The 15,626-nt window shown below is 42.7% G+C and overlaps 1 protein-coding gene across 1 annotated transcript in view; it reads left to right on the forward strand.

Annotated features, from left to right (window-relative positions):
* The first annotated feature begins 568 nt into the window (after positions 1-568).
* The window catches only part of GRPR (gastrin releasing peptide receptor), a 35,451-nt gene continuing 20,393 nt past the window's right edge, over positions 569-15,626 (forward strand). Inside the window, exon 1 of the mRNA XM_021532349.3 lies at positions 569-1,788. Within this exon, the coding sequence (XP_021388024.1) occupies positions 1,370-1,788 (419 nt within the window). The 5' untranslated portion in view covers positions 569-1,369. The remainder of the gene's footprint in view (positions 1,789-15,626) is intronic.

The raw sequence follows: 15,626 nt of genomic DNA on the forward strand, positions 1-15,626 counted from the left end.
TAAAGCAATAAGCCATCAGTGATAGTTATATCTTCATTCAATTTTAAAAAGGAGTATTTTAGACTGTTATAAGCCAAGAAAATTTCTTTCTGTTGCATCTCAACATGCATTATCTATGGAAATTATTGCATAGAATGGTGAACTTTGTCTCTCAGCATTGTTGCTTCCAAATTAAAAAAATGGCATAAAAGTGTGCAGAGTTAAGGTTTGCCTGTATAACTTCAGGCTCACAGTGCTAACATTCATTTGCCTACCTTAACGACAATGTTGGGTTTTATCTTAATTGTCTGTATTAATTTCACTTGCCTAGGCAGGAGAGGAGAAGATGAATTTGGCTTTATATCATCATTCTCTTTCATTGGAATAATCGAATACCAGAGTATAATGAAAATAGGTGTGCTTTTAGTTGAGAAAGTGGGATGGCTTTTCTAAGCACATTGTTTGCAGTATGAAATTACCTGCATTTGGTTTTGTTTGGTTGGTTGATTTATGTGGGTTTGACTCTTTGGTTTTGGTGGGTTTGTTGGGGGCGGGAGGCGGAGGGGCGGGGGTGGGATTTGGTGAGTTATTTTTGAGGGAGGGGAGATTTGGGGTTGGATTTTTTGAGGGGGGAGGGAGTGGGTGGCGAGCCGATGACGCACGTCGGGAGCCCTAGGTGAGCAGATGTGTATTTTGTCACCTAAAGAGTTAAGGGCGGCGGGGCCCCGCGCTGCCCGGAGCATCCAGCAGGCGGCCGGCGCTGCTCCGGCGCTCCCGGCGCTCCCGGCAGCCGCGCACACCGTGGGAAGCAGCGCAAGGATTGACGTCCGGAACATCCTGCCTATGGGATCCGAGCCGCCAGCCGGGCCCCGCTTTCCCCCCGCGCTTTAAATCCGGCTGGCCATGGCAGGCACCGAAAGCGGGAGACACTGGCGGTGCAGCGTGGCAGCAACTCCCGAAAGTTCTCGCTTTCTCTAACTCCCCGCTTTCGGACTCGGGGCTGCCGGGCAGAGCCGAAGCTGGGAGTTTAACGAGCCCCGTTTGCGAAAATGCCTGCCACTTGCTGGTCTTTGAATTTGATAATTGGCCTTCCAAAGCTGAGGAATACTTAACAGCAAGAGAAGTCAAGGAGGAAAATGCAAGTTTCACAATTCAAACAATGCTAAAACATGTTCTCCTTTCACCTTATGGAAACAGGACTGTGGAGCAAGCTGCAGGTGCTTTTTGGTTGGGTTATTCACAAGATGTGTCACAAAGTAATATGACTTTTAAACTCTTCTGACTGTTTAAAGCCAGCAAGGAGCAGCAAAATTAAAGCAAGAAATTAATTTAAGGAATTTGAGGACTTTCAAAGAAGAAAGCTGTTTTCCGAGAAGAGTAAAACAGGACGATGGCATCTGGAGAGTGCCTTCTGCTAGACCTAGAAACAGATAACTTCATTTTCTATAATATCTCTGTCAACCAGAGTGCAAACTTTTCACTCCTGGGGGAAGACTGGTTTTACCCAGCGTTCCTCTATGCCATCCCCACTATCTATGGGATCATCATTCTGATAGGCCTTATTGGCAATATCACTTTGATTAAGATATTCTGTACTGTGAAATCCATGAGAAATGTCCCTAATTTGTTCATTTCCAGTTTGGCTCTGGGAGACCTGCTGCTTTTAGTGACTTGTGTGCCTGTGGATGCCAGCAGGTACCTTGCTGATGAGTGGCTGTTTGGCAGAACTGGATGCAAACTTATCCCCTTCATACAGCTCACCTCTGTAGGGGTGTCAGTCTTTACTCTCACTGCTCTCTCAGCTGACAGGTAAGCTTGGCTGCTGTTACCTTGAAAAGAAGCCTGCATAATATGACTCCATAAAATGCACAATTATTAATTTGTATTTTCAGGTATAATGTTTATTTTTATTGTGATGAGGGAAGAAGAACCACCTCAGGTGATTTCTGATGAATATTAGCATACAACTTGGGGAGGATGCAGACTGAACACAGAATACTTTTTCTAAACTAAATGTTTGTGCAATTTAGCTAATAGTCTACATTAATTCAAAGAGGGAGAAGAGCAGATCAAGCTAAAGACCGAGAGAGAAAATGCCATTAATGAAGCTCTGCTAAAAGATAGCATGTTCATATTTGCCAATAAGATAATTGATCCATGCTTCATGAAGTGTGAAGGCACTGGAGCAGCAATTTAAGGTGCAATGAGAATCAATTTTTTCTAGTGGCTTGCTTCCTTAAAGTTAATAATATGTGAGACAATATTTAATAAAATATTTTTCAAATATTCAAATTAGCTTGCCTGAAGCCAGGAATCGCACTTGCTATAGCCAGTGTATTTCCCTTGGTTAAACAGTTTGCCCCTTATCTAGTCAAAACTGATCCGTGTTTTTAGTTCAGAAACTTCATTTTCCAATAATGTTTAGTAAAAAATAATGTGTAGTAAATACGCTAGTTTATTTTATGAATACTTCCAAAAGAGATTAAGGAACACATAATCACCATGCTGAAGTGGCACAGAAGTACTGAGTGAAAAATTATTTCAGTTTTGTTGTGATCAAAAAAGACATGGGGATTGTATTCTTGCTCACAAATAAGTGAAACTACGTTTGCTTTGGGTAGTCTCTTGCATGCAACTGTCTCTTGCTAAGCTGCTTAAAAACATCAGATTACTTTTGTGCAGATTTCAATGTACTTCACACACATATTTCAATATACTTTTTGCAGTCTCAACAAAAGCAGTAACTCCTCAGTGTTACAGAGACAGAATGGTCAATATGTTTGTCCTCTCCTCTGTGTTGGGATATATAAAAATAGCACTGTCTGTCCCAGTAGCAGATTACAAACAGGCCTATGTATGGATAAAAGTCTTAAAGCAATATGCTTTAAAGTTCTGTAAAGGTAGGAAAACTGCACTAGTGGAAGACCACATGCACTTTTGCTCCTGAGTTTGATGTGGTGCTTTATGTAGTGTCTGGAGCCCCTCTGATCACTCTGCAGAAAATGTTGGGAAAACAATAAGTATCTCTCCAGGAAAATACATCTTCCGAAAGCTTTAATGTAAGTTGTTTTAAGGGGTGTAAGTAAAAGAAAAATGCATTGTAAAGAAGATTATGTTAGAGATATTTATTGCTATCTGATCACATGCTACATAAAGTAAACATTGTAAATGCTTTTACTGAGCAGCACATCAATAGCACTTTTTGCCTGAAGTGTTAGAACAGAACAGAAAACAGCAGCTGTGCCAAGCTTGGGGGTTTGTGTCTTCAAGTTCTGAACTTCAGCTTTATCAGGAACCTGTTAACCATCATGCTGCACTGATGATCAAATGTTTCCATTTCCAAGGGATCATTTTACCCTCTTCTAATGCATCTGTGGTCCACTGCTGAAGGAGATAATAATGAAACTTGTAACTTTGTTAGGTCTGTGAATCTAATATGCTGTGCATTTGTAACACAAGTGTCCCTTATCTGTTAAGTTTGCAGAAGTTCTATTTCCATAAATTATCTGCAGTGTTGGGCTGAATTTGTTACAAAATAATACAATATAATGCAATAATAATAGTCTACATTTTGTCAGCTCACAGTCTAGTTCCTTAAAGCTGTCACCCTGAACTCCAGACCCCAGTATTAATCATGTCAGAATCATTAGGGAAATAACCTTAAAACATAAAGGGAAAACTTACAAAATGTGAGTTGAATGTGAACCAGCATGGTGATGCTAGCTGGGGGCTGTGGAGGGTCTGGAAGCCCAACACCTGCAGGTGAGATGCTGAGCCTGACATGTAGGGGTGGTTTCATAGACACCCACTTCTGATGACAGACATGACACTGCATGAAGCGAAACAGAAAAAAGGGGTGTGGTGGTGAGATGATTAATGTTCAGTGAGATGAATCCTACCTGAGATGCACACATGAGGTGTATGAATGTCCTTGTTCTCACTAATCAAAGCCATAGGCCATGTAAAAAAAAAAGTCTCCTAAACCTCCTGCTCTGAATAGCATAACATGGCACTATCTCCAAGGAAAGGGAGACCTGTCAGTGTACTACAGACCTTTTGTCTATAATTCATCATTTGCAAAAAATTATCATAAAACCCTCTTGGTTTCAGTATCCTTACATTGACAAAAGCAAATGGAAACAACTGCTGGCATTACTGAACATACCATGGTGATGCCTAGAGAGACATCACAGGGAACAGAAGTCTGATGTGTAAAGAAAAGCATTGGAGTGTGATATTGAGGGTCATTTCTAGAGACATGACCATTGAAACACAAGGTGAAAGGCAGTGGGTAGGTGTGATGGGCAGATAGAGTATGTGAGACTGTGAGACACTTATGCTACATTACAACAATGGCACAGATCGTCCTGGGTGTGTCGGATCACCTTCTGAAAACAAGGAGCCCAGTTTTAGTAGGTTTTTGCACATCATCAGTGCATGAGTATATGCCTTCCTGAGGTATACTTGCATTATTTCCATTTCCACTTTGCCCTGTGTTAGGAATCTCTCATCTGCCAGTGCCTGCAAACGCCAGCCTCCAGCACAAGCACCTAAAGCTGCTCAGTGGTTTGACCCAGCAGAATGAGGGGTTGTCCAGAGGATTGACTGTTCACTTGCACATTTCTCAAGGAGAAAGAGAGGGACAAACTGCTGACCTCAGCTTTTCCTGAGTGGGAGCCTCCCAGCCTGCAAGTGCACTGTGCATGTTTGGACACAGCTGGACATGCCTGCACAGGTTTGAGCAGCAAGGGACAGCCAGAGGGTCCCTGGGTGCTTAGGATGAGTCTGTGTACAATCATGAGATTTCCTTCAGATTTCATTGTTATTTCAGAAATATGTGAGAAAGGGCAAAAAAGAGTTAACAATATTATAAATGTATTCCTCTGGGACCTCTCCACTGTCTGCACAGTGCTTGCATCTGTCTGGCTGCGTGAGCAGGAGCAGTGGGAGCTGTCGGGAGACACCTGTTTTCCTGCAAGTGTGCCACACTTTCAGAGCAGGCAGGAGAGGGTTACGGCATGTGCTGTGCCTCCAGCCACCTTCCATGAGTGATAAGGCGCCAGTGCTGAGTATACAAGAGCGAGGAAACAAGCAGCCCATGTGTGTGCATGATGTTTGTGTGTTTTAGAAACACTGTAAATGAGGTTGGTAGGGGAAGGACAACTGTCTGCCCTGCTGCTCTGCACTGTCGAGACAGTGGTTTCTTCAGCTACTGCACAGCTTATCCCAGAAAAAATGGGAATTTGGGTTCTGCCCTCCTCCTTCTCCACCTCCTCCTCAGTGCAAGGATAAGCGGTACAGAGGCACCCGTGAGAGCAGCGACACCTGAGCTTCTAGCCCGGCAAGAAAAGCCAAGGCTGTCCCAGCAAGGGACAGGAAATTAAGGAAAATCTTTGCACAGCAAGAGGAAAAACAACTATTTAATTGCCCATGTAATGGGAGATGTCTTTATTTAATTTGCTTTCTCCCGTGACTGACAGGGTATTACATTTGCATTTGAATTAAGCAGGCTGTCAAGCATTGATCATAGTTCCTCACTGTTAGGCTGAGATGGTTAAAGATCGAAATTTCCTGGTGCTCATGCAGTGAAACCTTCCTGAAGCAATGCTGTTTTTACAAGCACACAGCAGAGTAATGTAAAATGTAATTGGAGTTTACAAGCAGCATCTTTACTTTAAGCACCATGGATTACATGGATTCCAGTACTGGAAAGCTGCAGCATGCTTGCCAGCCGGAGCTGCCTGCAGCCCTGTGGTGGGAGTGACAGCATAGTGAGATATGTGGAGTGACATTACATGGGAGATTAGGTGGCTTACGGTGGTAAAACCAGCTGCAGACAGCAGGGTTGCAGTCATGTGGGACACCTGAAATGAAAATATTGGCTTTGGAAATGTTGACCTTAGTGCCATGGGTGCAGCAATGGATGCAGGAATGCTGCAGGGCTCCCAGCTTTGCTGGGTCCCTTGTGTTTGCTCCACAAACACAAATTTTGATGTTCCTCTGAACTCATATGATGGCTTGTTTATCTAAGAAATAAAACTTCCAAACAACCTTCCTAAAAAAAGCAGCAGTGCAAGGAAAGAAACAAATCCAGAATTTCTACAAACACTTTTAAACCTGCAGAAGTCTTTGTTTAGAGGTCTCATCTCTTCTGTGATTTAGATGTCTCCAGACCCTACTATTAATATTGCCTACATTACTACAGGAGGTGTAATATCTATGTGCCAGTTCATTTATTTTACTTTACAATCACTGGTTTATATCTCCACTAGAGGACTAAGGGAAGCATGCCACTGTAATAAAATGCTATGAAAAGTCAACCCAGATTTCCCTGAGTTGATATACATAATGACACTTTTTAAAAAAATACCATCAGTTGTAAAGTGACAAGTCTGTAATAGTTAAGATATATTCTGGGCATTCTAGTCACAGGGAAGAAAACTGGAGGGACTTTGGGGCCCAGCTCAAAGCCTTCCCTCACACTGAAGCACCAGCAGCTCCATTTCCACCCTTTCCACTGACACAGTGTCTGTGCTTCTGCCCTTCATGTGCTGATGGATGCAGGGTGATATATACCTATCTTCTTCAACTGATGTACAAGAGTCTTAGATTCTGGTTGCTGGACACTGTGTCAGTATAATATAAACACTCTTTACACCCCTAGTTTTAGCTCTCATTTCCTCAGCCCCTGTATCCATTTGCACCAAGAGCAACTGATAAACAGCACAAACTTTCTTAATATCTTCATTAACCAGAGCAGATGGCCAAAACACAATAGATGCACTTCTATAACCTGGAAGATTAAAGTTCCCATTTATAGCGGTGGGACTGGTACGGAAATCTGAGTTTAGAGTCAGTGCTAATGTGCTGGAGACTGTCAATATTTAAGCAATCCAAAGGAAGAAAAGTCAGATTACCTATTGTTTACATTTCAGTAAAACCTGAAACCCCCAATCAGTTGTCATGGTCTCATATACGAGGTGCTGTACACACTGTTATTAAGGAGAGCAACCGGCTGCAGACAATTTGCAAACTATGCGTCCCAGCAGTGGGCTGGGATTTCACCATCACTCAAGCAAGGAGATGAGCTTATGGTGGACCCATCAGTTCATGTCTTACTATTTGATGTTCAGATGTGGACAAGAGCCTGGCTGAGAAGAGTAGGAGATAGCTGAGCTGAAAAAATAGAAGCAGGCACAACCACGCTGTGAAGCATCCAGTAACTCCTTTGCTCAGAGACGACCCTTACAATAACCTGTTTTCCTTTATTTTGGAAAAAGACTTCACCACAGTTCCTATGGAGTCCCCTCACCTTGTTTTTCAGCAGTTTAACACCCAGGTGCTCACTTCACCCTGTACAATCTAGGACACCATGGGCCATGATCTCCTGGCCATAGTAGGCTCTGCAAATCCCCTACACAGTGTCTGCTGCATAGGATCTCAGGCAGAGCAAGGGCTTTCAAAATCCCTGTGCCATGGGGCAGAAAACAGGGAGAGTCCATGGGTCTTTCACAGCACTGAGGCACCTGAAGTTATCCCAGCCACAGGCCAAGTGCTCTGCTGTAGAGAAAAGCAGAAAGCTGGAGATGCCTTGCAGAAACTCCCCTCCTATGCCAGGCTAGTGATCAGTTTAATTGGATTGCAGAAAACTCTGGAGCATCAAAGGGAGAAGCATTGTCACAGCTCTGCCCATCCTGTCCTCACTCGCCCTCTGTCCACAGTCAGTCTCTGCATTCTCTAGGAAGGCAGGACAGAAAACAGTATCATGACATCCTGAGAGAAAAAAATGTTTCTTCACACCTTCAGGCAACCCTGAAGCATGAGATTGAGACATGAATGTTCAAATGTCCCGGGAGAACCAGAGTTGTGGATGCAGGAGTAGGAGATGCCACATTAGCCATCAACTCAGCAGTAGTTCTTGCCCACACCTCTGCACAGAGGCTACTGAGTATCTCACAGGATTTGGATTAAAACAAATCTTTCCAGTGAGATGAGGCTGCTTTCTGAATATTCAGACTAAAGGTGCATAAATCACTCTGCCACCTCTCGTGTGTCTGCCACTCTGTTACCCTCTCCTCTTAGAACTCAGGTCATGTTTCAAATTGAAATTTGTCTGACCTCTAACCACTGCATAATAACCTAACTCACAGCAAACCTGAAAGGCTGAGAGAGTTGGGGTTATTCAGTCTGGAGAAGAGAAGGTTCTGGGGATATCTTATAGCAGCCTTTCAATGCTTATGGGTTTATGAGAAAGACAGAGAGGAACTTTTTACCAAGGCCTGTAATGGATGAGGGGCAATTGGTTTTAAACTGAAAGACAGTGGTTTAAGTTAGACATAAGGAAGAAATATTTTATTGTAAGGACTGTAAGGCACTGGAGGGAGCTTGCCCAGAGAAATGATGGATACCCCACTTCTCGAAGTGTTCAAGGCCAGCTTGGATGGGTCCTTGAGCAGCCTGACTTAATTAAAGATGTCCTTGTTTATTGCAGGGTGTGTGTGGGGGGGGGTTGGTCTTGTTTATCCTTTAAAGGCCCCCTCCTAACCAAGCTATTCTATGGCTCTATGATGAGGGCAGTCAAGGATAGCAATCGATTGTTCAGCCCCTACATGCTGCTGAAGGTTCATATTGTGGTGATGATCTCTTATGACACCTGTGTTTACTGAAACCATGGAAAGGACTTAAGGATCATATAACTGGCTCAGCTTTATATTGAATTACACTAAAGCCATGACACCATGAGAATCCCACAAGAGATCTCATTTTGTCACATGCAGAAGAGTCTCTCTAGTGTCTTCTTTTATCTCTTTCCTTAACAGAGCATCAATTTTTTTGCATCTCCAGCTCATTTGGCTACTGTATTTACTGTTTTACACATAACTGAGTTAAAATGGTTTATTTTAGACTATGGCCATTTACTCCAATGACTCTACAACATTCTCAGTCTGGTTAGCCACTGTGTCATCTGCAAACTTTTCCAGAAAAGGTTTTATAGCCTGCTCAAGGCAGGTGATATGCACAATAAATAACACTGAGGCTGGAGAAAGTTCCAAGGACCCAGGCTACGAATGGTTCCACACACTGCTTTTTACCACCATGCTTGATGCACTGCTAGGGAAGCATGGGGCTCAGGGTCTCTACCTAGAATCCCCCCTTCTGAGACCAGGAGTCCTAATTTTAACCCTTTCCTGTGGGAGTGGGACAGGGATTGATGCATAGGAGAGAGGGGACCACATGTACCCTGATTCACACATGTGCACATCTACATGCACGGTCACCCATGCCAACGTGCCCATGAAAGCTGCAGCTCCTCTGTACAGCATCATGGCCCACACCCTATTTACATCCTCTATTATGTTGTGACAAGATAAAACAATGCTGACATCTGCTATGTGTTAAATTAAGACAGACATATCAATTATCACCTGTTAGTAGGATTAACCTATCTCTTACTCCCCCTCTGCAACTGGCCATGGGCAGCACAAATATTTGCACTTTTCTTGGTCACGCCATCCAGCTTTTCTGAACATCACATCTTTGAAGATAGTTCTCCACTTCTGAGGAAATTCACCATTTTTTCAAGATTTTTTAAAAAATTAGCACCAGTTGTTCCTCAGCTGGTTCCTTTAATACTCCTAGGTGTAAATTATTCAGGCCTGCTGGTGTGAAATTAGTTTGTGTTAGCAGATGTTGGCTCACAGATTCTTTAATAGAGCTCACAAGGTTTCTACTACATCTGTAGTACTGCACACATAGTATAGAACCACACAGATCTCCTGCTCATTTGATCCTGAAGCTGACTATCAGGTTATTGCTTTTCACTTTGTCTCATCATTATTCATATCTTCACTATTTATGTGTATGCCTGACTTACTGATTTTTTTATTTCTGTTGTATTTAAAAATGCACATTTGTCTGTTGCAGAGTGACCTTTGGTAATTTATTGGCTCTTTCAGCTTCCCTTATCAGTCACCAACATTTTAAAACTCCAATACTTGCTGTCATTTACTTTTGCTTTTTTTCCCATCTGTTGCATATTGATTTTTGTAATTACTTATTTGAGATTTTATCATGACTCCTCCTTTTCTGTTATCCAGGGCAGCTTTTTGCTGTGCTTTTTTCATGGCAAGGAGGGAGACACCAGGGAGCAGGCTGGAAGTCAGCGACTAATATATAGTTAGTGATATCTCTTTAGATTGTGTTCTCAGTCAGTTGATTTGAAAACTGCTTTTAACTTCAGGAAACCTGCCTCTCTAAAGTTAACAGAATCATAGAATCATAGAATCATAGAATCATAGAATGGTTTGGGTTGGAAGAGACCTTAGTGGTCATCTACTTCCAACCCCTCAGAAGTTGGCAGGAACACCTTCCAGTACACCAGGTTGCCCAAAGCCTCATCCAACCTGGCATTGGTTCTAAATATATAAAGCTTTTTATTCTATTTCCACAAAATTAATATAAGCACACCACAGCTGCTATGCTTATGGAAGTGCTAATTTTTAGGTCAACGATAAGCTCTGCTTTCTCTGTCAAAACAAGGTACAATATTGATTTATTGTACAGGCAGGACTTTTTCTGTTGAGCAACTGCCATTTTTAGAATCTCTAATGAATTTCTTCTATAACTGGCTCTGTGGGATATCCAGCAGTTATGCCACCTGCTGAGGTTACTCAGTGATTCTGTCTTAAAGCACTAAAGGCGGTGCTTCCAGCAGAAATAATTCAGATTCTCTAGTGAAATGAGGAGTCCATGTCTGAGGCCGCAGCTTTAGTTGCCCTGGTCACAGTTCAATCCTCAGGCATGCAGATCTTCCACTCCCAGGCTGCTGACATCCCTGGAGACTTGGGCTGAGACAGCAAAGCCTTGGATGGGAGCACCCCTGGGCTTGCTCCTTCACGTGCCTGGTGGCCCCGTGCCAGCAGCGGCTCTCGCAGTGCCTCCAGGCAGTGTGGTGGCCACAGGGCAGCCCCACGGCACAGTGTGCTCTGGTGCCACATGGCTCGAGCAGGCACTGAGCACACAGAAATGTCTGCAGTGCCTAGCTGCTGCTGGGCAGCTGCGTGGGAGCTTGCCGGTTTTGAAATTAAAGGATGTTTCCAAAGCGTGTCCAGGGGGGCATCAGGCTCAGCATTGCCAGCCAGGCAAGGGAGGGGAGATTGTCCCTCTGTGCCCTGCACTGGGGTGGCCTCACCTCAGGTGCTGGTAGCAGTTCTGGGCACCACAATAAAGGAAAGATACTAAACTATTACAGAGCAAAGAAAGGAGGGCAACACAGATGGTGAAGGGTCTCAAAGGGAAGCCATATAAGGAGCTGCAAGGTCATTTGGTCTGTTCAACCCAGAGGAGACTGAGGGGAGATCTCAGTTACAACTTCCTCATGAGGGGAAGAGAAGGGGCAGATCCTGATCTCTTCTCTGTGGTGACCAGTGGCAGGACCCAAGGGAATGGCCTGACCTTGTGTCAGGAGAGGTTTAGGTTGGATATCAGGAAAAGATTTTTCCAGGCTGGGCACTGGAACAGGCTCCCCAGGGAAGCAGTCACAGCACTGAGTCTGACAGGGTTCAAAAAGCATGTGGACATTGCTCTCAGGCACAAGGTCTGACTCTTAGGGTGTCCTGTGCAGGGCCAGGAGTTGCATTCAATGACCCTTGTGAGTCCCTTTCAACTCAGCATATTCTGTGGTTCTGTAAATGGATGAGTCCCAGCCCTGCTTCAGACAGCAGGTCTCACATCTGTTTGCAAGGATCCATAAAGCTGGTACCACTGAAATCTTTAGCCTGGCATGAAGCTGAAGTCCTTCTGGGAATAACTACCCTGGGTGTAAAGGGGATTCTTCTGGTGTCCATGAAACTCATGCTATTTCCTGAAGTAACCTTTTAATCCATTGTTTTTCATATAGTATATTTCTGAAATATTTTAGGTTATTGATGGTTATGATTAGGAATAGCACATTCACTATCAAATTATTAGTGTTTAAGATCTCCTTCACCAGCATGTAGTACAGTTCAGTGGTCTCTAAAACATTTTGTCTCAATTCTGAATTTAGGCATTCCTAGACTGAGGTTCTTATTTTATTCCAGGATAACATAGCAGTATGCAGGTATACAGATTGAATTTTGAACATATGCTTCAAAAGTAAGAGCTGTGCCACTTTCATCAATGCCTCCCTTTTCTTTCTATTTAAATGTTAAATTAATAATAAGAGAATGTAGGCAGTACCTGCCAATGTATTTAAGATTTGCCCATTAGAGATGTCTTTGTGCCCATATGCAATTTACTAAAGATTTTAATAACAGATGTTCACTCAAGAATCATGCATAATAATGATAATCTTAACTAAGTATGCAGAAAGCACATAGACCCAGAATAGGTTGTCGGAGTGTGTTGATGGGTTAGACAGTCTAGCAATTTTGTGGATTTACTGAATTGTCTTCAGAGCTATAAATATTCATAACATCTATGGTGGAAACAATAAAGAAAGTTTGTGGCATTGCATTTGTCATAAATTTCTTGGTATATTTAATAAGATTCTTTTCTTGCTTTCCAGGTGGAGCTTCACACTCAACAGGGCTCCATCTTCTTTATTTATGTAGTTTTTCCATGGCATCAATTTTTCTCTGTTACCTGAGGCTCTTTTGCATGATAATTGAGCCAATCTTTCATATTATGTGGTCAAAACATTAATGTGATGTTTGTAGAATTCAATTGCAAAATCTTAATGAAAGAATTTTTGTTCAGTCTGTTCTCGGGCCAGGACCAGACCAATGTGCCATTAACCTCTCAAATGGGAAGAGATGACTGGGGATCAGAGCAACTGCAAATTGCACTTTTCTCACTGTATCAGTTACAAGTGGGAACTGAAGAAGTATGGGGGACATGCTGACTGAGAGGCAGTTCTTCCATCCTTACCACAGGAAGTCATGGCAATTTCAGGAGCTCATTTTCTAGAACTGGGAGGAACTCAGTGTTTTCACTTCTCAGCAATTTACATTACTGTTTCTGTAAGACAGCAGTCTGGTCCAGCCAATCCTTGCTTTTTTATTTAAGTCTGAGTTTCAAATTAGTTCAACTTCTCAAAACAGAGCACAGTTCAAAGAGATCCAGAACTTAGTAAGTGGATTTCTCACTTGCGAGAGAAAGAAAGTGGCAATATGTACATCTTTCCACCAGCCCGATGCAGTCTAAACATTGGGATCAGTAATGAAGCAAGGGTGGGCAAGGCTTCTGAAATCTTGTTTGAGCAGGTTCTAATACACTTGGGTTTTAAATCATTAAACAAATTCAGGAGTGGGGCACAGGACATTTTTTAATAAATGGTGTAGGGTATAGTAGCAGGTGATACTACTTGGAGGAGACTTTCCTTGACATTTAAGTACTCCTGCAAATTCATTTTGGAGGGGCACTGTCCCTTTTCTCTGGAGGAAGGATGGGCAGGCTTTTTTCTCCTCTTATATTTCTAGCAATTGTGATGTTAAGCTGTAGAAAGATGGGCATGCTTGGGAGGACTGAGATAGAAAAGGGCAGCACTCTGTGGCAGAGTCTTTTTCAGGCATTTTCTCTCCTTACACACCTGGGTCATCTACATTAATTTTCCTTGCTGTCATAAGGGAAGCGAGAAAGGCATTAATACAAAGCAGTCATGGAAGACAAGAGCAAGCTGAGGCTGCCTACAGCACCAGCTTCTCCACACAGTATAAAGTTACTTCCCTAAAGAAAATAAAAAAACAAACCAGAGACTTAGCCATATGGTGCTAAATTAATTTAAAATCCCAGGGAAACATCTGATTTTCCTCCCATGCTTTAGTTGTTTTCATTTAATTTTTTTGGCTGTTATAGCAGGCATAAGTAAGTGGATGAAGGTGACAGGAAAAAGCCATGAAGGAAGCACTGAAGCTGCAGTCTTTGTGGATCAGGTCCTTTCTTGCCCAGAGAGCAAAACTGCAGCCCTTCTATGCTTAGAAACATATAGGCAGTATGGCTTTGAAGGCAAAGCCTGTTTATGCTTCAGGTGACGTGTATTTTCTTGGCTCAGCTGAGGAGCACAAAGATGGATAAAATATTTTTGAACCAACAGAGAAACTACACCTAGGAAACACTGACATCCATTTGAGGCCATATTTTGGTTGGTATCTGTGGGCAATTTATCTGTAAGTGTCTTTTTCATGCTGCAGCTACTTCTGTGTTTATATTTGAAGCTGCAGCTTTGGGGCTAAGTGCATGGTATTAACCAATGTTTGCACACTCCAAGCTTTAGAGTACATTAGGTGATGCTATCATTAGTTACATTATTATTATTAACACGGACAATGACAGAGTTTTCCTGTTCCTCTGGCATACTAACCTCAGTGGGAAAAGTATTCACCACAGATGTGGGTATGCCACATTTTAGTGGTTCATGGTAATTTCAGTAGTTTCAGTTGTGAGAAACAATTACTCAATGAGCACAATAGAGATCCTAAGGGATGTGTAAAAGATGTTTTCAAGGATTCAGTGGAGATGCACATGCTCTGTGGATTCCTACCAATCCACAATGAATTTTTGGGATTAGGTTAAAAAATGATCAGGTGTTCTGGGTTGAAGCAACACAATCACCAGCTTTCTCTTGGGGGCTTGGATACTGCCCTGGAGAACAGGAACAGCACCAGAGTCACTGTGGCTGGTGTGGGGAGGATTTCCTTAGCAGGGGAATCCTCACAGTACCTCATGAATTCCACTTACATTAAGCACACTTAGCATAGCCCCATGAGTAATTTATTTTGAGGGCTTCTTTGAGTGAGATTTCAAGACAAGGAGCTGACTGGCATCCATCCTGGCTGGGAGGTCCTTGGCAGCTGCAGTGTACCTGGCAGGTTGCTGCTGCACCAGTGGGAACAGAGAGCTTCAAAGACTGAGCAGTAGTAATGTCAGCATCTCTTTCATATTTCCAATCAGATCAGCAGCCTAGTCATTCTCATGTGGCATGAGTGGCATGAGTTCTTGACTCATGTGTGTTTTTTTATTCAAATGAGTCTTCACAGGTATATTTTGGAGTTTTGGGCTTTGTTGCAGTGCATGAATCATACCTCTGGTTTTTAAACTTTTTAAAAAACTTCTTTAAAAACTGATAGGGAAAGGAGTTTAGCTGAAAAGAATATATATATTTCAAACAATTAATCAATAATTAGAGATTGAATGTGCAAGCAGCAGAGGTGATCAGTCCAGGTCCATGCCTAGCTCTGCTGCAGAGAGTTAAGCGTACAATGGGACTCACATTCTCCGAGGCCATGTTATGACCTGGGCTAAAAATTATGCATGAAAGCTCAGTTCCATGAGAGCCATGGCTCCTCTAAGGTGTATAGGTATATTCATCAATGTCTGCTTCAAAGTGGATTGAAATATTCACATGCTGGATGTTAAATATGGGAAAGCTGCGTGCCTCAGGCTAACTCATTGAAAAACAAATTGCAGAGGACAAAGCTGTGAAAACTTGAAATATTATTTGACATACAAACTGGAAATACACATACTGAAAATCAGAATGAGCTGCTACTCAAGTCCAGTCTACCTGGATGAAGTTATGGAGAAATGTCAAATAAATTGTAAACCCCAGGTTTGACCCTGCCAAGAAAGTAGAATGGAAAAGGAAAAGTGTGAAGGCATTTCTGAGC

This window comes from Lonchura striata, chromosome 1 (assembly GCF_050655825.1).
Source record: "Lonchura striata isolate lonStrDom1 chromosome 1, ASM5065582v1, whole genome shotgun sequence".
Classification (NCBI taxonomy): domain Eukaryota; kingdom Metazoa; phylum Chordata; class Aves; order Passeriformes; family Estrildidae; genus Lonchura; species Lonchura striata.